Below are 26,721 nucleotides of genomic sequence, written 5' to 3'. Positions count from 1 at the left end.
GTGTGGATAAAGAATGGAAATTTCCGACATAAGTTTGCCTTGGTTACTTCTTGAACTACTCAGTACTGACTTCTTCAGGTAGGAAAAATGAAAACAGTCGATGCACGCCACTGCAAGATTGTAAAAATGGTTGTATCATGTAATAAAAAGACTTGAATAATAAAATCATACTGCAATGGTTCAGTTAAATACTAACTGTAAACATTTTTTGCCTCTTAAAAAATTACTGTCCAAAAGACTGGATGGAAATATTTTTAGTGATTTACTTTTATATTTTTAGTGATTTACTTTGTGTACACTGCATAAAGACTACGATGCAGTCTCAGATAAATGAACAGTTTAAACTTCTTGTCCAATCTCAGTATATGTAAAAATAATTTAACTTAGAGGCAAGTTTAAAGTCAATGATGAAAATAAATTATGTAAAATAAGTACAAGATTGTGTTTTCATCCACTGTGAATTTTTGAACGGGCACTGTGTTGAGATCATACATAATCTACACTTTGTATTCTAAATTGATCCGCATCGTTCAAAGTTTATTTGTGGGCATGAGTCATGTGATTTGCATAGGTGAACAGGAAGTCTTCAAAAGTCTCTAGTGCTGTTTTATTACGGTTAAATTTACCCAAGTACAAAGGAGTTTGCATTTCAATTAAATACACAAGTATGCTAAGGCACAATAAAGAAGTCTTTTTTTAATTTAAAAATAGTGTATTGAGAATAATACAGGCCCAGTTTAAAATGCTTTCTAAGTTTCCTTACTAAATAAGAGATTAAGTCTAAAACTGTAAACTACAACACTTAGGAAGGATGGCCTTATTCAACAAACATTTTTTAAACAGAAGTTCTAAAATACATTGAAACCATTTTCACATTTGCCCATTTTTATTTTTTAATTATGCAATTTGCTTTATGAAATGATTGCCTGGAGTACACATTAGAAGTACTGTGAATATAAATATGAAAATAAAATTCCACTACCCACAAATGTTCTCCATTATTGAAAAACATAATTTCAAAAGTGCTAATATTTTCACAATAGTAACAGGCTCTACTTAAGTATCAGACAAACAACTACCTTGAGACATTTTCTAGGATCGAGAGTGAAATAGTCTAGCAATTCCAAGTCATTTGAAGGCTTTTCTATGCCTAACAACAGATGATAATCTTATATCCTAATACATAAGCATAAGTTAGGTTTGGGTATATATAAATATCTCTATGCTCATTACTATGAAACAGTACAGAGATTTCTTTAATTGAAGCAACATAAGTAGGGCACTTTTTGAAGAAGAAAAAGACAATTCTTTACTACACATTCGATTTAAACTAAATAACTTAAAGCCGTTTGTTTTTTGGTCCCTTCTATGTGTATGTGACAGTCAAGAGAATTCAACTGCTTTGCCAAGTTGTTGTTGTTGCTTTAAGCCTTTTAAGTAAGGATGTGAGTGAGTTCACTCGGGTTCATCTCAAACTAAGACCCACAGGTGGTGTTCTCATGAGCTAGGTATAAAACCTCTCCTAAGCGGTTAAAAATGCTAAACGCTTCTTAAAGTGGGCTTTCTGTCCTTTCTTAAATGTTTTCTATCAACTGTATATTCACGAGAACTGAAGAAATAACTATTAACCTCAAAGCACCGTTCCAAGACTTCCATAAGGAAATTTATCCAAGAGATCTAACTCAGTAAGGGAAGCCACCGTATGAAAAGTGGCTCCCTTTTATGGGAACCACACAAGGCCTCTATACATTTCAAGAACTATATCCTTTGTCATAAATGGATTTATTTCTTTACAGGCAAAAATTGTGTAACTTGCCATATTGGCTTAATTGGACATAACATTGTAATACTCACTCTTGATCCAAGCAGTGGAGGGCAAATTTCTACTGCTTAGGAGGAATGGTTCGCATTTAACTTTAACAGCGTTGACAGAGGATAATGTAAGGAAAACAACCAAGGACAGACAACCAAAAAGGAAAAGGGGGGTTGGCAACAAAAAAACCACAACAAAGTCAACATCAAAGTAATAAAAATTTTGAACAAAAACCAAACTTATTTAAATGCAAATTTTCATTGAAGAGTAGGTATTTTAATAAGATGTTGTGATTTCATCAATAACTATCATAACACTTCAAATATTTGTTCAAAAATACATTTTCTAGTTGTAAACTTTAGAGTTAAAAAAAAACAAACAACCCATATTGTATGCAACTAAACCCCACCCCAGCCCAAAAAGGTTAATTTTAAGAGATGTTTCTTTTAACTGGCGTGGGGCTCAGGCTGTTCCCCTGACTGTCCTGAACACCCCACCACCCCTCAGAATCGCAGGTGTGATGGCCACCCTGCTGTGGTTGCCATTAGGCGCTCTCCAGTTAAATTAGGACACGTGTGGCCCTAGAGTGACCCTACTAAAAACAAACAAGCAAAAAACCCACCATCAACAACAACAATGCCAACCAAATCCATTGTCACAGAGTGAATTGATCCACAGTGACTGCATATGACAAAGTAAAACTGTCCCAGGTCTCCAAGGCTGTCAATCCTGACAGCAGGGGGCTGTCTCCCTGTCTCCCTGGGGGTGGCAGATAGGCTGGAACCAGCATCCTTTTGGTTGGCAGCTGAGCCTTTGAACAAAGCACTGCCCCACAGGTGTCACACCTGCGTGAAGCTTGTCTGCATATTCGGAATTGGCCGCTTCCTGCGTGTTGCCTAGCCCCTTTTATCATCCTCAGTGCATTACGCCTCCTTGCTATTCTTTTTGGTTTCTTTCCTCTGTTGCAGTCGCTGGGTTCCAGTCCAGCTGGCATGCTTCGGAAGAAAGGCCCAATGGTCCGACACACGTCAGGTCTACCTGGAATCAATTAGACAGCAGTTGGGTCATGGGTCCCTGAGCAGCTCAAATCACTTGTGCTCCCCCCCTAAAAGGCAGCTGGGTGAAACCACGTAGTAGTGCTGTGGAAGATCTCCTTCCAGAGAGCTGCCCGCCACCAAGCCCTGGGGAGTCCAGGCAGAATCCATTCAACAGCAAGGGGTTCTTTCAGTAATGAAATTTTTGAATGGCATACTCCTGTGAATGGGGAACCGTTTCCCTCTGTCTCCCCAGTGTTTTACACAGAGTCGGCACGGCCATTCTCCCTGGTGGAAGCGTGGTTACACGTTGGGCAGCAGTTCCAAACCACCTTCTGCGCCTTGGGAGAAAGATGATGCGTTCCGCTCCCGTGGAGAGTTGCAGTCTCAGAAACCCAGAGGGGCCATTGTAGGCTGTCTACAGGGTGGCTGTGAGTGACATGGACTCAGCCGAAGGAAGTGGGGAGCGAGGCCCTCGGACTGTGGGCAACGGGGCAATCTAGGAAGGATGGACGGAGACCAGCACGGGGTTCCCAACTACTCTGTGCACTTGGCCCCAAACTTTGCTCTACTAAAAGAATGTGTGTTCTTAACCATTAATACATAAACCTCAACAGTAAACTGTTTGGTTTAAATATTCACTGAGAAATAATGTATTTGGAGCAAAGGGCTCTTGAGAGTAGTTAGAAGAACCAGAAATACTGACAACAAAGGAGGAGACGCATCTAACTGCGGGGGAAGTGGTGGGGTAGTCAGCGTGTCCCTCATCATTGTACTCAAGTCTCTCGCTGTCACCAAGTCGTTTCTGACTCATAGCTGCCACCCTCTAGAGGCTTTGGTAGAAATAGTGGAATAGATATTGGCCTGTAGACAGGAAGGTTGGCAGTTCAAAATTACCGGCCGCAACTCAGGAGGAAGATGAGGCTTTCTGCTCTCTTAAGTATTTGTCTTGGAATCCAAACATGACAGTCCAGCCTGCCTTACAGGGTGGCTACGCAGACTCTATGACAGTGAGTGCTCTAGGAAGAATCAACAAGTAGTTTACATTTCACATATTAAATCATGCAGGTTCAGTGAGAGAACAAGGCTTTCAGAGATTGCTTAAAATTGTGAGTAAACAGTGCAAGTGCTGGGTTGCTTCATGAGAATCTTACCATGTACTATTTTTTTTCCCCTTAAAAGAGAAGGTTGAAAACACGCTCCAGTTTTAACACAAAACAAATGGCAAATATCTACGAAGGAAAACAAATTCCACAGCATTCCATGCAGATTTCCAGACAGTCCGAGGACTCACAACAGGCATCCATGATGCCACAGTCCATGTCACAAGGGCAGTTACAGTCATCCCCCATCTCGTCTCCGCAGCAACAGCAGCAGGCCTCCGAAGAGCAGACGCCACACGACGCTTGCCCCAGCACGATGTTGCACAGGGTCAGGAATTCACAGAACAAGCAGGCCAGGATGCAGTGGACACAGCAGTCTTCATTCCGCACGGAGAGGAGGAAGCAACAAATGTAAAGAGAGGATAGTTATCCACAAACCAGCTCACAGAAACCGACCGACATACTTCAATAATCCATAGGCCAAATAACAAGCAGCCTTCAAAGTTCCGGAAGCCCGCTGCCATCACGGGTTACATATTGGGCGGCTAACCACCAGGTGAACGGCGGCGGGACTGCCAGCTGCGCCGAGGGGAAAGATGCCCTTTCTACTTCGGTAAAGATTTGCAGTCTCAGAACCCCCCAAGGGCAGTTCTAGTCCCTGCTAGGGGTTACTGTGATGCAGAGTGGAGTGGACGGCAGCGAGGTTGGTTTCTGGTACAGGTGTTTTGCAAGCTAGCAGCCCCCAAAAGAACTTAAGACAAATTCAAGGTGGATGATCTGTATAAGTAAATGGTGCATTGAAACATGAACCAAAACCCTGGCAGATGTATGTGCATGTGTGCCTTGCCTGTTATTTTTCTTACACATTGTGCAACGACCCTTTGCCCTCAGTATCACTTGACTATGCTCACTATATCCATTATCAGTATTTCCTATTGTTCTTTGTGACAATGAACTAAAATGATTGCAGTGTACTAATATTTATTAAAGTATTCTTAAATTGAAATTTATTTCAACTTCTTCACCCACCTGGCCAAAAATTGGAAAAGAGAGTAATTTAAATATGACAGATTGTTACGGGTGATAGAGTCAACACCAGCTCACAGCAACTGTAGGTACAACGGAGCAAACGTTGCCCGGCCCTGCCTTCTCCTCACATTCATTACTGTGCTTTGCCCAGGGCGCCAGCTGCTGTCACGGCCCCCTCTTTGTTTCGGACTCTCTGATTTATAAAGCACGGTGAGATCCTTCTCCAACAAGCGGTCTCTCCTGACATGTCTAAAGGAAGCCAAACAAAAATTTCCCAACCCTTACGTGAACTTTTTCCTTTGAAGTGGGTGGTTTTGCCCAGCAGATCATCAGTTTTAAAGTCAACAATCAATTCATACACATTTCGTTTCCCCTCATTCACTGCCACCCTAGCAATGTCATGCCATTTACCCCCCTGCGTCCCGAGGGTTTCATCTGCTCTGAATTCCATGTGTCGAGAATTCGTATCTGTACCAATGTCTGTACTCCAGTCTGGCCCATGTCTAAGTAGAACTGGGACACAGTGGGGGGGGGGGAAGCATTCAGGAACTAGAGGAGTGATGTGTGCGTTTTGCCTGTGCTATACAGCACCCAGGTTGAATGGTCCTTTCCTTATAGCTATTAGGTGGGGAGGGATGGCTTTGGGTCTCCACTCTAACCCACCTCATTCACATCGATGTAACTGTTTGTTTTGGACTTTTTGATACCTGATACCTGATCCCATCAACACCTGCTAGACAGCTGCTTGAGGGCAAGTTGTGAAGATTTTAATTTTCTACACAGTGGGGCATAATTCATACTGAAAGCTTCTATAGTCATCAGTAAGTGCGTCAAGCCATCTTCATTTCCGGTAATGAGGTTGAGCCACCTGGGTATCACAGGTTGTTAATGAATCTTCCTCCGATCTTAAAGGTGTGTTTTCCATATCGCCCAGCTTCTTGGATTATTTGCTTGGTTTATTCATTGAATAATGAAGATGAAAGTAGAGAAACTTGCTGCACACCTTTTCCAATTTTAAATCAAGTAATATTTACTTACGCTTTTAGAACAACGGTCTCTAGATCTATGTACAGGTTCTACATGATCACGATTAAGTGTTACAGAAATCCTTTTCTATAAAATGTTATATTCACACAATGGCATGCCTCTATGTAAGAGATGAAGCAGGGGCAAACAACTGCTATGGATCCTGTCCCTGAAAATTATGTGTTGTAAACTATAATCCCATGCCCATGGCGACAAGTCCACTGGAGAATAGCTTTCCTTTGTTATGTTCACAGGACAGCAAGCCTGTGAGGTGAGTCTTAAAGGAATCACTACTGGATTATAGGAGGGATTAACAAGCACTCGAGATAAAGTTGGATGGCAATCACATAATGAGCACCAAGAAGTCAAAATAAAGTCAAGGACCTGCTTCCAGAAAGGACAAAGTCGGAAAGCCTTTCCCATGGCTGGCGCCCTGAATGCAGGTTTGGGGCTTCCTAACCTGACAGAAAATTAATCCCTGCGTGTTAAAGGCAGCCACTTGTGGTATTTCTGTTACAATAGTACTAGCTAACTAACACAACGCTTCCTGGTATTTTTAGGGAACAGTCAATGCAATCTTTGGATGGTATGCCTAAGGCTCTCGGTGGCTACATCCTTCTAAGTGCCCCCCCCCCCCTTCTTCACAGTCTTCGTCTGGAAGCCTTGCTGAAACCTGTTGACTTTGGGTGACCCTGCTTGGATATGAACTACCAGTGACAGAGCCTCACATCAACGCTAACACGAGAGCCAGCGCAGGGACAAACTGACAGACAAGAATGCTCCTTAGAGGCACGGCTGGCCAGACTTCCTCTGACATAATGTGGACATGCTGGGAGAGCCCAGTTCTTGGAGAAGGCCCTCAGGCTCAGTAAATGGAGGGCAGAGAAAAAGCGGAGGGCCTTCAACCAGACGGCCTGGCAGAGTGGCTGTAACAAGGGGCTCAAAGGCAAGAACAATTGGAGGACAGCCCAGGCCCAGGCCCAGGCAGCGTTTTGTTCTAGTGTGCACAGGATTGCTGAGTCAGCATTTACTCAATGGCACCCAACACCAACAATGAATGCAATACACTGGAATCTACTTAACTAATATTTTACTTTCTGATAAAAATGACTGATTTTTATTTCAAATGCTTTTCATTTCACGAGAATTAAATACCTATAGTGAGATTCTGGTAGAGCCAGTCATGACTTATGGAATAGTTGTTCAGCCTATTCCTAAATTAAGGGATCTATACATTCCCAAGCCCGTGGCCATTGAGTGCATTCCAAATCACCATGACCCAATACCGGGCTTCTGAAGCTGTAAATCTTTACAATAGCAGACAGCCTCAACTATTTCCCAAGGAGTGGTTGGTTGGCTTGAACTGCCAACCTTGTGACAGTTCACCAGAGTTCCTACATTTGTACACTAGCAAGTGTGAATACTGACAGGGTAATATTGCCTTACCACTCCTTGGAGTGCCAATGAGCTTTGCACTTCTCTATTACTTCACTTAAAACAAGCAAACCCACTGTCATCAAGTGAATGACAACTGATGACACTAAAGGACAGGGCAGAATTTCCCCTGCAGGTTTCTAAGGCTGTCATCTGTCAGGGCGGTAGAAAGCCTCATCTTTCTCCTACAATGGCTGGCGGTTTCAAACTGCTGATCCAACACAGGAGTCCGAAAGTGCCTCTTAAAACCTCATTTTGCTTACCATATTTTATGAAATGATGGACAAGTAGAAAAATCAAACTGATGTAAAACAGCAAATTTAACATACCATATCATTCTAAAGTTATTTTCTTTGTCATCTTTTAGATCTCGTTGTTAGCTTTATTATTAATAATATTAACAAGGAAACCGTGTTTAACTCTCAGTAGTGAGCCAGTTGTATTCAATGTGTCTTTTTTATAGAAGTACCTATACTGATCAATTCCAAAAACAGTTCATTGGAGCATTTACCTTATAGTCCGAAGTGAAACACTTAGATTTGAAGAGTGAAAGAGGGCTCCTACTATAAACCACTGATGGTGAAGAACCTTTACTTGAGTATTTTTAAAACCCCAGGAATAGTTAACAATCACTTAGATGGTTCTAAATGCTAGAGCATGCATAACATTCATCATAATAAAACTACTAAGGGGCTTCAAAAAGTTCTTGGAAAAATGAAGTTAAAAGGTAATGGAATTTTCCCCACAATTTCATAGATAATGTATGCCTTAGGGAAGAGAGGCTCCCCTTACTCTTTTATAATTTTACATTTTAAAAAGTTTATTTTGCATCAAACTCTGTTTCAAGCTCCTCATAAATATGAGTTCATTTAGTCTTAATACTAATCCTAGGAAACAGTTCGAGTTATAGCCCCCCTTTAACCAATGCAGAAATTGATTTACAGAAAAGTTAGGAAATTTGCCCAAGGTTATAAGGCAGTAAGTAGTAGAGTCAATAGCAGGACACAGGTAATTCATTTCTAGAGTGCACATTCTAACTGCATGTTTCCCAAAGGAGGTGATACCACCCTGTGAGGGTCCTGGAATGATAGGAATGGGGAGGCGGTGTGGGAAAAACAGATACCTACACTTTATCCTGTATTCTAGGTGATAATACAAAAGCTTTTCATTGCCAGGGGGCCACTGAGTAAGTTTTTTTTTTTTTAAAGGGGTAGTAGGGCCAAGAAGTTTGGGAATCTATGCTGTAACCAAGCATTTTATTGTGTTCTTACAGGAGAGGTTCACTGCTAACACTTGCTTGGCCCGCCGGAGAGGAATCTCACTTGCACTTGTAATTCTGAGACATCCTGCTTGCTGATTGGTTGGCTCATCTATCTGTTTTTAACCCTCATTCATATCCCTTTCTCCTTTCTAAAGTTTATTCTGAATTTCCATTTTAATGAAGCATTGAAAGGGCTCCATTCAAAAAGAGTAAAGTCACCACACTTACTGACAGCAGACCGACCACACTACTGAAACAGACCTAGGAGGGAGGGCAGCCTCCAGATAAAGGACATCACAACTCAGACACACAACAAACAAAGAGCAGCAGCAACAACACCAGCAAATTACATAGGAATGTCAAGCATGGTGATGGCAGGAACCTCAGAAGGTTATGCTTCTGGGTAAATATTGACATTTACACACCCCAAAAGTAGTCATCCCCTTAAAACATGAGTCCTACACAAATTATTAGAAAGAAAAATTGGTCTGCTCTGAAAAAAATATTTTAAAAAGCGCCTAAAAAAGCCACAAACCCAAAATCACTTTAGCGGTTACAGAGATACCAAAGAAGGTACAGCTACAGAATCAGCTACCAAAACACACTTACTCGCTGTCCATTATAAACAGAGATGCCTAAATTATTTCTAGTCAATTTAAGTACCTGATTGTTTTCTTTGCGGAACAAAGCTTCTTTCTAGCTGCGTTGTATAAATAGTGTAGGGGGAAAGGTTAAAATAAACTTGGGGTGGGGGGAGACTCTTACAGTGTCCAGGACTCTCCATCCTCACCAGAAGAATCAAGATTCATAAAAGACATTAAAGTGATAGTTTTATCTAAAGCAAAAGATGCTAAGAACTATGAAAACTCAAAAGAAGTGAATAAAAAAGCAAACTTAAACAAAAGTGCATCATGTGCTTCACGGTCTGAAAGAATTCTTTCCCCCCTCTTCTTGAGGTTTTCAGTTTTTATGGTTTTATTCGCTCATGTTTACAGTTTTTTGCCAAAAGTGTTTAACCTTTGAGAAGCCAACTAGGTTCTGGGAAGAATGCCTGGCTTAAACCCGGCCAAGAAACATTTGCAAAATTCAGGGTCTAGCGGAGAACTCAGCACAGGTCTGACAGCTGCTGTAAATTTGGGCAAACAAAAGGCACATTCCACCAATGAAGTAGCTCAAAAGAAAGCCTAAAAGGATCTCTTTAACACAACATTGACTACAGAAGCCATTGTGATTCCTACAGACACAATGTCAAACACAGTCCTTGGGTCCAAGGAAAAGTCACCAATGCCAAGCTCCAGCAGTTACTAACGCCCAATACTGGTAAGCCAACACCCAAACCTCCTTCAATAATATTTGGATGATGGAGGGAATACTGTGATAGATCCATAGAGAACTGCATTTATTCAAATGCCATTGGAGGACAGTGGTTGTAATTTTTTAAAAAGTTACATTAATGAAATTATCCTAAATTCCTTTATCCAATAAGTATTTGGGCCCCCCAAATCCTGTATTATGAAAATAAAAAGAAGATGATTTTGCTAAAGTGAAAGGTATCCTGAAGACGAGCCATCTAAAAATTCTATCTGTACACTAAACTCTGTCCTACCCAAAAAAAGTCTCTTGTCTGTCTTAGGTTCCTTTGTTTAAGATGTGGTACACCAAGCGCTCTCAATTTCTTGGAAAAACACCAAACAGCTGTTAAGTGGAGCACAGGAAAGAGAGAGCAGTGAGTTCTGAGAATAACCCACAACCCCCCTTTTTTTGGGGGGGTGAGTGCAGATTTGAATGCATCTTATCTTGACTAATCACTAATAAAGATAACCTGCTTAATCTAGTCCCCAAGATATAAACTATGGGCCAGCAATAAGCCAGAAAGCAATTGTATTTAAGAGCACGGCGATCAAAGCTATGTGTCAGTAGGAACTTAGGAGACTGCATTCCAATCAACTTGACTCAGTGGAGTGACAGACAACCAAGGCACAGGAGGTCCCCATTCCTTAGCTTTAACGCCTGCCATGCACGGTAAACCTGATCAGGTCGGTGTTTCCCTTTCCCAATCGTGCATGATTACTTCTCAATACGATATCAAAACGGGGGCTCGGAGTAGGTTTTGTTTCTTCTGAACTATCGTCGAGGTGGCAGCATCATGAGCCTACCTCTGTGAGGGACCAGACACAGACACCTTCCGGGAACTTTGCTCTTCAGGGGAGAGTGGGGCGGCACATATTTGCTAACACAGCGCCGTGGCTGTGCGTGCAGGAGCCCAAGCTTTGCTAGCCTACAGCCCCACACTGACCTGCGGCCTGAATAAATCGGCCTGGCGTGTGCCTCCTACACAGAGCCCCTCTGGCACAGCGCTGTCCCGAGAGGCCATGCACCTCAGCCAAGAACACAGTCAATATTTTCCTAGTGAGGAAGAGAGTGAGACAGGTCAGGAGGTAAGAAGTTAGCAAAGAGCTGCATTTTCCACTGCAGCAAGAAGACCACACTTAGGGAGAAAGGAACAATAGTCTTTGGGATGATCTTTCCTCAAACTCAGAGGAACAAAAACAAAGTAAAAAAGGCCCCGCCTCCAGGGCAGGGGCTCCTCAGGGAAGAGCCCCGTTTCCACATTCTGGCACCCACCCCCCTCCTTTGGGAGGTAAGTTTGTGTTTTGCAGCCAGCCAGCTCCTAAGCTGAGGATCCAGACAGCAGTTCTCCCTGTGCGGTGCCCTGCTGCCTTGTCTGAGGCGCGTTCGCTCCATATTCCAGAGAGATGGTCCAGTCATGGGGGGTCGAGACTCAACTAGTAGTGGTTAGTCTTTTCTAAGGAATCACAATTCACCAGGGTCGGGAAAAGAATGTGTGTGTGTGTGTGTGTGTGTGTGTGTGTGTGAGTGTGTGTTAATACACACACACACATACGTGTCAAGAGGACCTTTGTTTTTTTCAGAGACTGCATACAGAAATCTGAAGAGATGTAAACATGTCAGTTAAAAGCGGTGCTTACTGAAAACATTTTTTTCATGAAGAGAAATTTGGGCAGGGGTAGGGGAAAAGCTAAATAATATATTCATTTAAAATAAAGGGGGTACCATATATACTCGAGTATAAGTCAACCTGAATATCAGTCGAGGCATCTAATTTTACCACAAAAACAGCATTAAAAATGTGCTGAAAAACTCAGCTTATACTCGAGTATATACAGTAAGTGGTGGCAGGGGAGCTCAGTGGTTGAAGCAAATTAGGCTCGATTCATGCCCAAGGCATTTCCCATGCAAACACTAATGGTCTCTCAGTGGATCCTTGCTGTGCTGCTGACCAGGCTTCACAGGACTCCAAGATTAAGGTGACCCAGGGAGGAAAGCCAGTGGTCCACTTCCAAGAGCCAAGCAATGAGAAGCCTATGGCTCATGGGATCATCAAGGTCCCATCAGCAGCGTCTCCAGGGATGGCTCTGGCTCTGGGAGCATTTCCTTCCATTGTCTATGGGAGTTGCCTTGCATGGGGGGGGGGGGCGGGGGAAGGGAGGGAGGCCAGCTGCTATCAAGCTGCTATCAAGCAGCTAACAAGAACAACTGAATCTCTCCAACATGTTCAGACTGCACATTTTATAGCTGGATCATATCAATAGTGTTCCCATAGGGCGTGGGCGAGGATGAGGAGAGTGGTGTATGCACAATGCTTGGTAGAGGACTTAACATCCTGCACAGGTTTCCTGCAGCAATTACTGTGACGATAATGACAAAACAGTTAATCCAGGATGGTCACACCCCTCTTCCTACCTATGCCCCTTTGATTCACCCCATCACCACACCCTCAGGATGGCCAACACAGGCTCTGCTCATCACTCAAACACGTGGAAACAAATGCAGCCAGAGGGGCCTTTAAGAATCGGCAGCAGATGAGAGCTGAATACTGCCTGGGAAGAGTTAGGAAATCTTCCGCCTGGGTACAGAACAAGGTATTTCAAAACAAGAACCTACTTTTTCATATTTTAATGATTACCATTTACTTTCTCAGGAAGCCACAGGCAAAACACCACAGTAAGACCAAACCTTAACTAAAATGACTCAATGGAGACTTAATAAAGTTAAAACTTCTCTAATACGGAGAATTTAATTACTAAGAAGGTGGAGTGTAATTTATGGATCATCTAATCTCTGTTAGATGTTAGATGTTTAAAGCGTTTCGTAGCAAGAGGCAACCTTCAGCAATCTGAAGTTGGTACCAAGATTGTTTATGGCTGGGAGAGAAGATAGGAAAGTATGTAAATCCTCGGCTTTTAATGAGTCCACGTTTGTGTAAAAATAAAATATAAATCTCTCCCAAGTACTTAACTTACTCTCTCCCCGAGTTTGATTTCCCTGTGTTTATTTCGCAACTCACATTTTGGCTTCATCTCCTGCTGTTTGTCATTGCATTAAACATTGTGTAAGGTTTATTACGAAAAGAAACCAGCTGTCTTTAAAGTTTTTTTATTTTATAAACCGTACTGTACTCACTAGGGTGAATTCATGAAAGGTTACAGGCACGATAATACGAGCCGACCTTAGCCTGACACCAACAGACCCCCGTGGCTGGCCAGCTGTCCTCTACACAGTGCGCCCAGAGGAGCGTGCCCTGGCCGGCATCGGAGCTGCCCTGACTTCGCAGGCCTTAGAACGTGCACGACCACTCCCAGGCACCTTCCCACTGCCCGGCCCGAGTCCACAGGGCACCTCTGCCAGGCCCAGGGTGGAGAGGTGCTCTGGGGGGCTGCTGCTGCAGGTCCAGGGAAGCAGGGGGTGCAGGTCTCAAAGAGGCAGGAGAAGCTGTGCCTTTGAGAAGGCCCACCACACCTTCCCCAGCACAGGCAGCAGAGCCAGGCCCCAACCAAGACCCTCCGGTGAGATGAAGAGGGGAAACATCAGCGTGACAGAGAAATCCCACCACAGCCTGTTTCAAAGCAGCGCCTGGAGGGGCCAATCCTGTTACTTGTGGAATTCATTAGTAAATCGACAGTGGTATTTTGTACTCTTTCCCTATCCCTCCCTCTCCACCCGTGTTATCTTTAATACCATTTCTTTTTTTTTTTTTTGAGGCACCATCATAAACCTCAGGTGAACAGGAGAGCTGACATCAAAATTATAAGGTATAAATATCTCCACCTTAATTTAGTGTACAAACAATTCCAGAGCCAAGAAAATCTATGACCATGTTGTTTGCAAGAACTCTAAAATTAACCAAACTGGCTAAACCTGGTTTCCTCGTGCAATAAAAATTCCATAGTCCTGCACATTAGGGTATTTTAATTGAGGAAAGACCATAAGAATTAAAACTCTCTGACTGAGTCACCTCTCCATTCTCTGCACTCCATCTTTGTTCCTGGCCACCACCACCACCACCCCCACCCCTACCCCCACCACCCACACTGAGTTCTCTCAGGGCCCCCGTTTCTTGGGGTTTATTACTTTTAGGGCAGCCAAATGCCAGAACTGGCGAAATAAGCGCCCACATGTCTGTGGTTCTTATTATTGCCGTTTGCACGCTTGGTTTTTCCGGTAAGCAATAAGGAACTAACACTGGGGGCCACAAAAGGAAAACCACTTAATGAACGACCACACTGCTTCCTTCAGGAGCGGCACGGCCAGCTCAGGCATCACCCACCTCATGAGGATCCTGACACTGGAGAACTGAGGCTGCTTTTGAGCGTGGCCTTTCCGCTGCCTGGCTGAGGGACCTGGAATCGGTTCTTTCAGTCTATGTCCAGCCGCATCCAAGGAAAGAGAAATGATCTCCCAAGTCCTTCTCAAGGACTATGACTCTATGATATTATAATTGACAATTACCTCTAGCCAGTAGATTCTAGCTCAGGAAAAAAATGGCCCCGTGAAGAGTGCTTTCTGAGCTTGTTATGATATTCCATATACCAGAAAGTTAAAGAGCACTGAGCATAAGTCTTGGGTAGAGCCAAGGGCAGGTGGCCATGCTGCAGACGTGCAAGCTCTATTATGACTTTCACTTCTATGCCCCAAATGGTTATGTCGAACTTCTAATCCCCACACCTGTAGATGTGGGCTTATTTGTTTATAGAGCATTAAAATATGTTCATAGTTATCAATTATGGTCTTATTGCAATCTAAGTCAATCTAACTGGCTGGTATCCTTATAAAAAGAGGCGAGGGGAGATCTTCCCCAAGAGTCTTCAGACAGCGTATCTCTGCAGCACCTTGACTCTAGACTGCTGGACTCCAGAACTACGAGACAATGCATTTCTGTTATTTTAAACGACCTACTTGATGGCACTTTCTCATGTTAGTCCTAGAAAACCAGTAATGGCCTTGAATGTCTTGTTACAGAGACCAGGTATGGTGCACAATTTAAGCTTCATATGAACACAGAGAAACGGTCAAAATACATACAAAGGGACTTTGAAGAGTTCGTGGAAATACAGCATGAAAAGATCATGGATTTCCCCCCGGGAATTTTATGAAGTCCCAAGGATAAACCATAGGCACTCTGGTCCACAGAAGCTGTCAGAATCACGTGGCATTAGTCACAGAAAACTCACTGGAAGTGGTAAATGCATAGAAGGCAGATAAACACTAAATGAGTAAATATAGCTCTCGTTGCTGATTAGCATAGAAACCCAGATACCAGGTCTTAAAATGAAGTATTCATATGACAAACATTTATGGCATATAAGCTACCTGCCACATGCCCGAATGAGAGACAAAACTCCAGGAACACAATGCTTACTTACTTACATAGAAAACATGTCACAGTGTGGCCACTAGTGCAATGGGCATTAACCCAGGGGGAATTATGATCACATGAGTTAAGACGGGCACAGGATGTAAGAGGCCTCGCCTTGGAGGCTGGGAAAGCCCTTTTCGTTGGGCATGAGGTCATGTTATAGATGAGAAAACAGACCCACAATGTTGCCTAAGTGGCCTGAGGTATGAAACAACAAGGGGGGCGTGTTCCAGAATTCGCAGGTAGGTGTGAATGGACACCAAAGCCTCTGAGCCACGTAGTCTCCACGTTTTATTTTATTAGGATTAGATTATTTTGTTCCACAGCTATGCCCCATGTATTACTCTAGGCAGTTTACAAAGTCATTCATTGAATTCTCTAACAATTTCATAAGGGAGAGATGCTATCAGTTCCATTGCATACATGAGGAAACTGAGTCACAAGCAGCAGGAATATCCATTCCACAACGCAGCCGTGTCACAGGGGCCTCTGAGGGGTGGGGAAGAGTGAGGCTCTCCTCCTCTGACTGGGTATTTGACTTGTGCTTTAAAGAAGCCCCTGTTAGGCGTAGAGTAGCTGCAGGGTTTACAGGCCACACGGAGCTTTCAATGTGACACAGAAACAAGGGCACGGTGGTTTTAGTAAGCAACTGGCTCAATACTTTTGAGGCCAGGGGAGCGAAGGTATAAAGTCTTCCATTCTTGTTTTAAGACAGAAGGAGGCAAGGGTATCATGTCATGGTGACAAGATGGTGTGAGATAGGTTGAAAGAGGTCCCCTAAGCTGGGAAGAATTTCGAAGAGGCAGTGATGAAAACAGAAGGGTCAAAACGTGGCTGATTCGTGTGGGGATCATTTGCCAAGGGAAGAACTAAGAGGAAGAAGGGTTTGGCTTGAGAACATTGACTTTGGGAAAGGGGAAGTCTGAGGATACTTCAGTGGGGATTCTAAGAGGTGAGTGGAGACAGTGGGGAGGTTAGTGGCCTGCTGCCTCGGAGGTGTGAGCCCTGGGCCAGCGGGTGAGGGGAGAGACAACGCTCCAGCAGTAACTTTACTAACCTGTGCAGAGAGAAGGTGCAGGGGAAGACAGGAGGCCCACAACAAACAGTCACAGTGCATGAACGGACGGAGGAAGAGGACTAGGCACAGGAGACTAATGAGTTTCCAAGGAAGTAGAAACACCAAGTGAAGGGGGTGCCGTGGAAGGGCGAGAGCAGCGGTTCTCAACCTGTGGGTCGCGACCCCTTTGGGGGTGGGGTGTCGAACACCACTTTCACTGGGGTCACCCGATTCATAACAGTAGCAAATGACAGTTATGAAGTAACAACGCAAATAATGTTACGGTTGGGGGGTCACCGCAACATAAAGAACTGTATGAAAGGGTCGCGCCATTAGGAGGGGATGGAGGGGGACACGATCAGCGGAGGGACGAGTGGCTGTAAAGTGAGGAAGTAGGGACCGCAAGGGCACTTATCCTCCCAGGAGAGCTCTCTGTGTGGGAGAGAAGATCCTGAGGGAATGTAACTTCATAGGGATACAGCACGCGCCACACATGTACCGTTTCAGAAAGACTTGCGTGTCTGCTGAGCTTCAGAGAGGGATCCTCCCAGATGGTAAGTGGTTGACAGGATCCGCCCTGTCAGGGATCCATGCCCGAAAGAGGGAGAAAGCGAGCTCTTTGTTTTAAGAGGTTGCTAAGAATTGATGTAGGTTTAGTTACATGTGTGTGCCGGGCCAGGAGGAGAGGCTGGGTGGCTCGTCAGAGAGAGGCTGGGTGGCTTGTCAGAGAGAGGCTGGGTGGGCCCAGCAGAAATGAACATGGGCAGCACTGTGGGAAATGGGGAGGCAGGTCGGTGCTGCCCATGGCGGAGCGGCTGCCCAGGCAGTCGCCGAGAGAGTGGCTGCCACAGAGCAAGTGCCAAAGCACTCCTGCCTGGTCAATGAATGAGGGATGTAGAAAAGATTGGCTAAGGGTTTCTGAGAATCTTTCTGACGCCAGAGAGCACACCGTGTGCAGTGACCGTGACCCTGATGGTCCTCCGGCTTTCTTGAGTAGTGCTCAGATCCCTGGCACAGACAGAAGGTAAAATGACCACCGAGGTCGTTGGTTCTGAAACTGTAAATGTGTCAGATGGCAGGGTAGTTAGCAAGTGAGGACTGGCATTATGTAGTGCACAGACTTTTGTTGTTGCTGCTGTTAGTCCTGTCAGCTCTGCCTCATCACAACTGATAACAGAATGACACAGCCCGGATCCTGCTGCTGTTAGTCCTCTCAGCTCTGACTCATCACAACTGATAACAGAATGACACAGCCCCGATCCTGCACCATCCCACGACTCTTGGTGTGAGTCCATGGTTGCAGTCATTGAATTAAGTCATGGCGCTGAGGGCCTCCATTCGCTTTGCCAACCTTTCCCCTATCACAGTGCCCCTTTCCACAATTGGTCATCCAAAGTGAGGCCCAGTCTCATCATTCTTACTTCTGGGGGACATCCTGGTTGTAATTCTAAGAACATCTCTGTGTGTTCACACCATTTTCTAGGGCTCGGGAGCTAATAGAGACGCCTACTTATTTCTGACTGAAAGTCTTTAAAAAAAATAAACCAATAACCCTTGAGTACAAAATAAAGGGAAATTCCACCATAGATCCTAGCACCCAGGAGTGGGCCTGAGCAGACGCTTCACAAAATGCCAGGCGACTTACTGAGACTCATGTGGATGCCTGAGGTAAAGATGCCTTTGGCTTTAACTTGTCACTTTTTCTGTCACTCCCCAGAACCAAACTCTGGGAGATATCTACCAAAGATATTGAAATGTTCTTTCAGACAGAACCACTGCCCCGCTCTTCATTCTAAAATGCAATTTCTGCATTCCTCACTGAGCATAATTATTAGAAGAAAAATAAACTTCAACTTTCAGTGTCAACTTTAAATTACGTTATGTTATAGGGATATTATTCCCCAAGAGGTCCAGTGACTCTGGTTTGATTTCCCAAGAGAAGTCAGAGCAGAAATTTAGGCAGTTTTAATATGCCTTTGGAAAACTAGCATATTAATCCATTTCATTCTTTTCTTTCAATTATCTTTGCATTTTCCACAAACCCCTGGATTTCTCAATTTTCTAAGAGACAACCACTATTTATTTGTATGAATACATTTTTCTCCTTCAAACGAGAAGCATGATTAATTTCCTGAGTAAGTGGCTTTATAATTATTCATTTCTAGACATCAAATTGCTTTCCACATTTACGTGAGAGAGGATGCCCCCCAATTTCCATCTTCCTTTTGGTCAAATGCACAAGAGGTGTGGACGCCAGCGCAAACCTCCAGCATACGGCTCTCTGAAAAACAGCCTGAAACCTCCCTCTGCTGAGGCTCGATGAAAATCCCACAGACACATTTGCTGGGGACCCTGGAAAAAATATTCTTCATGGAGTTGTTGACTCCACGGCTCTTGCTCTCTTCCCTGCCATTTCCTCCAGCCGTCATGTCTGAAGAATTCCATGGAGGCCTGGCTCTCGGGCATAAAGAGGCCTGGCAGGGTGCAGGCCGAACGTTGGGCTGCTAACCCCAAGGTTGACAGTCCACACCGCTGAGGACTCTACAGGAGAGAGGACAGGCTATCTGCCCCCGGACAGACGTACAGCCTTGGGAACCCCACAGAGCACTGCTCGGAGTTGGGTTCAACTTGATGACAGGAATTTTTGGTTTACCCTCTGGCATGGAGGAAACATGAAACCAGTTTCCTGCCTTCTTCTATGTCTAGGGTAGTGGAATGAAAAGCCAATACGGCCCTTCAACCCGTTTGAGGAAAACCCTCAACAAAGTGGCCTGACACGGAGGCTTCAACAACGAGCTCAAACAAGATGGCGATTGTGAGGATGGCACTGGATCTACACAACAGGCCATTGGGAGTCAGGACTCAAGGACGCTTACCAAAAGAGCTGTCACCTGTACTCACAAACTACGGATAAAACTACCTGACGAAAACGATAAACTACACGCAGGGATGTCTTACGTCACTGCCATTGTTCCTTCGTATGCATTACAACATGTGAGTAAATGGAATCACTCAGTGCGTCTAAGGCAGGTGGGTACTATAGTGGATTATGCATGAAGGTGTTAAGCACAGGTCAGCAATGCACACTCAGCTGTGGAGCGGAGGGAGACACCGTCTGCTCCCACAAAGACGTACAGTCTCAGGAACTCCAAGGGCCAGTTCTACGCTGACCTCTAGGGCTGCTATGACATGCAGGTGACTTGGTGGCAGTGGGATTGGTATGGTATTCACATTTCTGGAAGAGAGGTGGAAGGGTGTAAAGAGGGGAATGGGAAAGAAATTAAGAAAAGGAGAATTAGAGGAGATAAAGGAGGACAGACAGGCAGACAGAAAGATGTACTATGAAATAACCACCAGAAAAACGACAATTCTGGACTTGACTAGAACAAAAGAGACAAACCCAGGGAGTAAATGCCATTTCTAGGTTCCTAGTCTTTAAGAATCTTCATTTCTATTGTGTTTTTTAAAAACTTGCTCAAGACCCAAGGCCCAAGTGTCGGCCAATGGAGATCCCCTCATAGAGGGGTTTAGGAGAGGAGATGGGTTAATTAGGGTGTGAGGTAGTATCGATGAAGAACACAGCTTTCCCCCAGATCCTGGATGCTTCCTCCCCCCAACTACCATGATCCGAATTCTACCTTGCAGGGCTGGATAGGACAGAGGCTGTACACTGGTACATATGAGGGTTGGAGGTACAGGGAATCCAGGGTGGATGATACCTTCAGGACCAAGGGTGTGAGGGACGATGCTGGGAGAGTGGAGGGTGAGTGGGTTGGAAAGGGGGAACTGATTACAAGGATCCACATGTGACCTCTTCCCTGGGAGAGGGACAGCAGAGAAGGGGGGAAGGGAGACTCCGGATAGGGCAAGATATGACAAAATAACGAGGTATAAATTACCAAGGGCATATGAGGGAGGGGGGAATGGGGAGGGAGGGGCGGGGAAAAAGAGGATCTGATGCAAGGGGTTTAAGTGGAGAGCAAATGCCTTGAAAATGATTGGGGCAGGGAATGTATGGATGTGCTTTATACAATTGATGTATGTATATGTATGGATTGTGGTAAGAGTTGTTTGAGTCCCTAATAAAATGTAAAAGAAGAAAAGAGAAAAAAATGATTAGGGCAAAGACTGTACAGATGTGCTTTATACAATTGATGTATGTATATGTATGAACTGTGAAAAGAATTGTATCAGCCCCAATAAATTGTTAAAATAAAAAAAAAACTTGCTCAAGGTTAATTTTCCACAAATTAAATTTTGAGAAATTATCCAACAAGAGAAGGTAGTCATAAAATAGTCAAACTAGCTGCGGTCTAGTCGATTCCGTCCCAGGCAACCCCACGTGTGTCACAGAGGAACTGTGCTCGGCAGTGGCTTTAAGACAGATTCCTCCGAAGAAGTTCACTGCGTCCTTTCTTCCAAGACACCTCTGGCTGGGCTGGAACCAGACTCCTTTTGGTTAGCAGCTGAGGACAAGAACTGCTTTCCCCACCCAGGGGCCCCCCATCCGTTGCTCTCTAGTCAATTGAGACTCTAGGCAACCCCATGTAGGGAAAACCCATCACAGACAAAAGCAATCCGGATATTTAAGAGGAAGGCAGCAGAGACAATGATAAACAAAACAGAACAGTGAACAAAACACCATACAGAGCATTTTCATTAAAAAGAGGAGGCTCTGATTATAATCGAATCTACCTAAATTTATAATTTATACTTCATTCTTCTAGATTGCCAGTAACAATGGTACTCACACACAAATTAAGATCTGGACCCTCACTGCCTTTGAGTGGATGCCGACTCCCAGTGACCTTATGGACAGGGCAGAAGCGCCCCTGTGGGTCTAGAGACCTTCACTCGTGAGGGCACAGAAAACCCTGCCACTCTCCTGAGGATGGTCCGGTAGATGCAGACAGCCGATCCCGCTGTCCGCAGCCACAAAAGAATGACCATTCCACCGCCAAGGCGCCTGAGGGCTGGATGGCATCGGCTTTATTTCTTTAGCTCCGTTGATTTATGTATGTTTTCCTGCTACCTTCCACAAATGGGACGTACTTTTTTAAAGTTCAAAAGCTTTAGGCTAAGGTGGTAAAATGTAGGCTTAAGTGAAAGACAAAACATAAAGAAAAAGTTTTTTGTCGTGAGCAGCTCTGTTGGTACCACAACTATTTGAAGATAAAAATTTCATTCAGTAAAAAATGTGCTGATACTATTTTCCACTGTGTAACATCTTTATAAACTGCAAGAACACCATGAGTCATAAGCCAGTTTTTGTCAGAAGATTCAAAACATCCTGCCTCTTCTGTATCGTTTTCCCAAAACTTCCTCTTTTGAGTCGTAGTGTTTTGTAGTGTCTGCACTATTATTGTAACTATAAAATGATTTTTCTAAGTCCTTTTAAAGTGAATAGAAACTTTTAGGAGATTCCGCATCATTCCACATGGTAATATTTTCTCAGATGGATAGTTTCCAAAACTATAAGTTAACAATATCAAGAGCCTACTGGTCACGTAAACAACTTTCACTTAAATAAACAAAATCTAAGGTGCTGTTCTACTGCAGATACTGTACCACTGAACACTGGGTGTACTGAATAATCTCAAAGCATGACTGCTCTTTTCTAATGATAAAAAAATCTAGGAAGGAGAAAAAAAATAAACCGCAGAGTCTATTCTGACTCACAGTGTCCCTACATACAGACAAAAATTGCTCCACAGAGTTTCTGAAGTTGTGAAGCTTTATGCAAGCAGACTTACTCATCTTTCTCTCACAGAGATAAGACATATACCCCCCCCCCCAAAAAAACCCCAACACTATGAGGCAGGTTGTAAGGGACCCTCTTCCTTCTCACCCCCTCGAGAACACTCCTTTCCCACACCCCCAACATCCCCCATCTACTGGAGCATTACAGGAGCAATGGACCAGCTAAACACACTCCCTTTTTGTGACCAGCCCACCATGGATTCTGCTTGAAGAAAACTCTTCCTCACGGCGCCCCATTTCCATTTCTCTCCTCCCGTTCTCCCCAGAATCAGAAGCTTATCACACCACCACCAAAATCAGAAGATCACCATGGACTTCCACATGACAATTTCAGTGATCCCTTGTCAGTCATCTTACTGGACTTCTTGCACTGGACACACGATTACTCCCGCCATCGTGAAACTCTTTCTCCACTTGGGGAAATAAGTTGCTTCTCTTGACAGGCCCGTTCGCCCGCAGCGGCGACCCATCCTCACGGTTCTCCTGGTTGCTCTTCACACTGCGACCTGAGTTGCTGAAGCACTTCTTCATTCTATTGGCTTCTTTGGCCATAGCTCTTAACCCCAAGTGCCTTTCAGAATGACATGGACAACCTCAGAGGAATGCAAATGTCTGGATGCAGCCAGCGTACTTTCTGTAATCCCATGACTCCAGAAAATGCTTCTCAGGTTGAAGAACTTTCCTCCGGATTCCCGACGCCCTTATCTACCTACCAATCTCACGGTACTGCCGGGTGTACAGTGGGCATCTCAAATGCCTAATCCATTCCTCCCACAGAATCAATGGATATGCTCAAGTGCTCAGACTTGAAAAAAAATTATCCTGAACCCCTGTTTTTCTCACCACACAATCCGTAAATCCTGTTGGTCTACCTTCAAAGTGAATCCACGTGCAACAAAGATTTCATGACCACGGCTCGCCTGAGCCAACCCCATCCCCTGCCAGATGCACTGGTTTCCCAAGGGTCTCGCAACACACTTCCCTTCTCGGGGCCTCGTGCACCTCTAGTTTTACACTCAACACACACAAATAAAAGGATAATGATTAAACATGACCAATCAGATTGTGTCAATTATCTGTCCAATAACCGGCCCTGGCTCGCTAGATTACTTGGAGCAAAATCAAAAGCCTTAGCACATCTCGTAATAGACCATGCACGGTCTACTGCCTCGTCACTGTCCATTTCTTAGAGACAGCGGAGTGCGAAATAAGTCAGTCTGAAGAAATTCACTGCCTTTGGATACCTTCAGAAATAAGACAAATACTAACAGGACTTCCTTATTCTTCTTAAGAACTTTCCTGCTAAACTCAGGAATGGGGTTCTTGGCAGAAGAGAAGTCATATAACATGTCTGAGATTCTCAAAGAAGCCCATGAAATGAAAAACAAAACAAAAAAACAGTATTATGATGTAGTAGTAAGCAGAATTACGTAGTATCACAATTAATGAACACTCTAATTTATTATAGGATACGCCTTAACTTTTTCAAGCCATTTGCTAGGATAGCAATTTGCCGAAGAGAAATTCACATTTAAATATCAATTTGATTTAGCTAGATCTTTAAAAAAGGAAAAAAAAAACGTATTGTCTGGTATACACTAGATACTGTGTAAACATTTTAAGACATAAAGAGATAAAAGTCATGATCTTTTTTAGTTTTAATAAAGATCTCGCAGTGAAAAAATAATACCGAAATACGTAAACCTTTTATTTTTCCGTATTATACAGCAATTTCCTACATTTTTTCCCTTCAAATGGGGCAGTTCTACTCTGTTGCGTGGGATTAAAATTAATTAGAACTGACTTGACGGTAGTAAGTTTTCAATCTAAAGTTTAAGAAGCTATCAACTTACCATTCAAAACATATGTCAGAAATTTAAAACAGAACCATAAATGCCTGCTCTGTTTACGCCTTTCATTAAAGGGCTAGAACACATGAAGTGAGGAAGAAGCAGGACTCATGGCTGGCTTTTCAATCAGCAAAAATCACATTCCCTCATATCCAGGCACTCCAAAGAAACTAGTCACCAAACTTCCAAGATCAGTCTGTTGAAAGAACCCAGAGTGAAGCGATCCAGGTTAACCATTCAGTAAGACCTGTCTAGTTGCTCAATTTTCTAGCTTTAATAACGGATAGACATTCACATGGTTCAGTGTATCGAGCACTTAACTTGAATCTCTAGAGACTGCATGCTGGTGTGCCAGGAAGGCATCATGCTGGTGGCACGTGGGTTCAAGTACTGGGCAAACTGCAGAGCAGGTGGTTCAAACCCATTAGCTGATCCTGATAGAATGGTAAGGTTGTCTGCCACCATAGAGATGCAGCCTCAAAAACCCCTATAGGGGCACTGAGTTAGGATCAACTCAATGGCAGAGGGTTTGGTTTGGGTTCATAGCTTCAAACTTTCCCTCCTTCCAGAATCTTTTCCACCCAAACATAAAACCACTCAAGTATTTCCCATCTGAAAACAAAATAAACCAAAACAACGCATCCAAGTCCCTATATTCACCCTGAGTCTGGCTTTTCTACAATTGTTATCAATTGTGTCTCACCATATTCCACAAAACTCACCCCTCACTTCTCCCTAACAATGGCTGCTCAAGCCAATCCCATCATTTGTTCCAGCAGGATTATTTCAGTACATTCATCTTCCTGATCGTGTCAACAATGTCTGGTCGTCATAAAACACTCTTTCTCAATCCTTGTGATAGTTACCTTCTTCAATTTATTTTTCGTCTCAACGTTCTTACTGATTTCCTCCGCCAGATCACTGTCCTCCTCATTCTCTTTGCACTCTGGCCTCTTCCCCTGATATCTTATCAGGGCCCCAGCCTTCTTCCATCTCTGTGACATACGCTCTGGAGGAGAGTTTGAACTTTTTCATGGATTGTCTCCCAAGCACTCAAGCTGAACTTGCAAGCTACATCATTAAACTGGCCGGCCTCCAGCGAGCCCTGAGTCACTCCGCACTCATTCTTCTGACCTTTCCTCTTCACTCAGTACTTAAGGAACCCATCCAGATTCGTGTGCAAACATTCCCACCCTGGGGACAAGCATAAGTTAGTATACTTTAATTCCTTCTCCCGAGCTCTAGTGTTCTAACTACAAGCGTATTATGGAGTGTGACTTGGGATTGTGTATCATCATTGGAAAAGGGAACAGTCGAACTTGTGAGCAGCCCCACACTACATCCTGCTATTCTTCCTGATTTCCTAAGTGCTATTCATTTTCCCAAATAACTGAACCAGAAAATTAATGGCAGTCTTGCTTAGGAAGCATATTAACTGCTGTTCCAGTTGTCCTCAGCTCTAACCTTGGGCTCTGGTCCTTCACTCAATCTCGAATCACTACATAAAAACAGACCCACCAGAACTGGCACTTAATACAACTCTTGAATTGAAAATAAACGTCCATCCTGGTTACTGTATCCGCTCATTGTCATTTTATCTAATACAAACATCATTTAAACTTTTCATCACTCTAGACAAAATTTAAAACATGATAGGGTCATAACATTTATTCAATCGCTCCCATTTAGCTTATTATTCTGAAACCATTTTCTAAATAGTCTCACCTCACCACCCCACACCCTAAAGCTTCCTGGCCAATCTATCTGTATCTCTATTGTGTTATTTCCTCCCCACCCAACTCCTGAGTGAATGCTAAACTAATTTAAATGGTTAGAGCTACGCAAAAGATAAGCGTGTCTACAAATCCAAAGCATAGAGAGGGTCTACAATAGCTGATAGCTTTTATCTATTACGATGAATTAATTCCAAAGGCACCAGTTACTAGCACACCTTTGAGATTAGAAACACATTTTGAGGTATTTCATGGGTTTAAAGGCGTAGCTATACATGTCCCAGACCCTTGTGAAATCACTGCTCTTCCGTCAAATGGAAGGGTATGAGCACGGCCACCGCAGATGACAATATACGATCCACACTCTCACCCACTAAAGGAAGCGCAATATTTAAATGTCCACGTTCAATCCCACAGAGTCACACTCCCATGATGAAGACTTCTGAGAGGCAAAGTTGTACATTTTCAACAACTGATGAACCATTTCCTGTAGAAAAGTAATGATTTTTCTGAACAGAATGAGTTCAACTTTGACTGAGTCAACTTTTCCCACTTGCCTTTCTCTTTCCCTCTCACACATGTCCCTCCCTCACTGTACAACGGCTGCTCCTGTTGGCCGAGCAGTGAAATGTATTAAAAATCCTGTTTTCCAATGAACTGGCAAGTATTGCTTCAGAAAGCATGAAGAAATAAAAGTTTGAAAAATGCTGAGGAAATATTAAATAGGACAACAGAATTTTAGGCAACCATCGTAAAACAAAAGCCTACCTTGGCTGAATACTAGTGGTGCAATTGCCAGGACCCGTTTCTTATGTCCCCCACCCAATCAGAACGGGCTGTGCGGCAGGAGTGGGGTGACCCAATACTTCCCTCTTGCGGATCTCCATGGCTGGTCCCAAGTGT

At 43.8% G+C, this 26,721-nt stretch overlaps 1 protein-coding gene across 2 annotated transcripts in view; it reads right to left on the bottom strand.

Annotated features, from left to right (window-relative positions):
• Nucleotides 1-575: 575 nt before the first annotated feature.
• Nucleotides 576-26,721, bottom strand: part of MDFIC (MyoD family inhibitor domain containing) — a 99,976-nt gene continuing 73,830 nt past the window's right edge. For both annotated transcript variants that reach the window (XM_075558577.1, XM_075558578.1), the window contains one exon: nucleotides 576-4,327. In XM_075558577.1, coding sequence (XP_075414692.1) covers nucleotides 4,080-4,327 — 248 coding nt within the window. In that variant the 3' untranslated portion in view covers nucleotides 576-4,079. The remainder of the gene's footprint in view (nucleotides 4,328-26,721) is intronic.

Source organism: Tenrec ecaudatus, chromosome 9 (genome assembly GCF_050624435.1).
Source record: "Tenrec ecaudatus isolate mTenEca1 chromosome 9, mTenEca1.hap1, whole genome shotgun sequence".
Classification (NCBI taxonomy): domain Eukaryota; kingdom Metazoa; phylum Chordata; class Mammalia; order Afrosoricida; family Tenrecidae; genus Tenrec; species Tenrec ecaudatus.
Note: the sequence above shows the minus strand (reverse complement) of the source record. Positions and strands in the feature narration are given on the sequence as shown.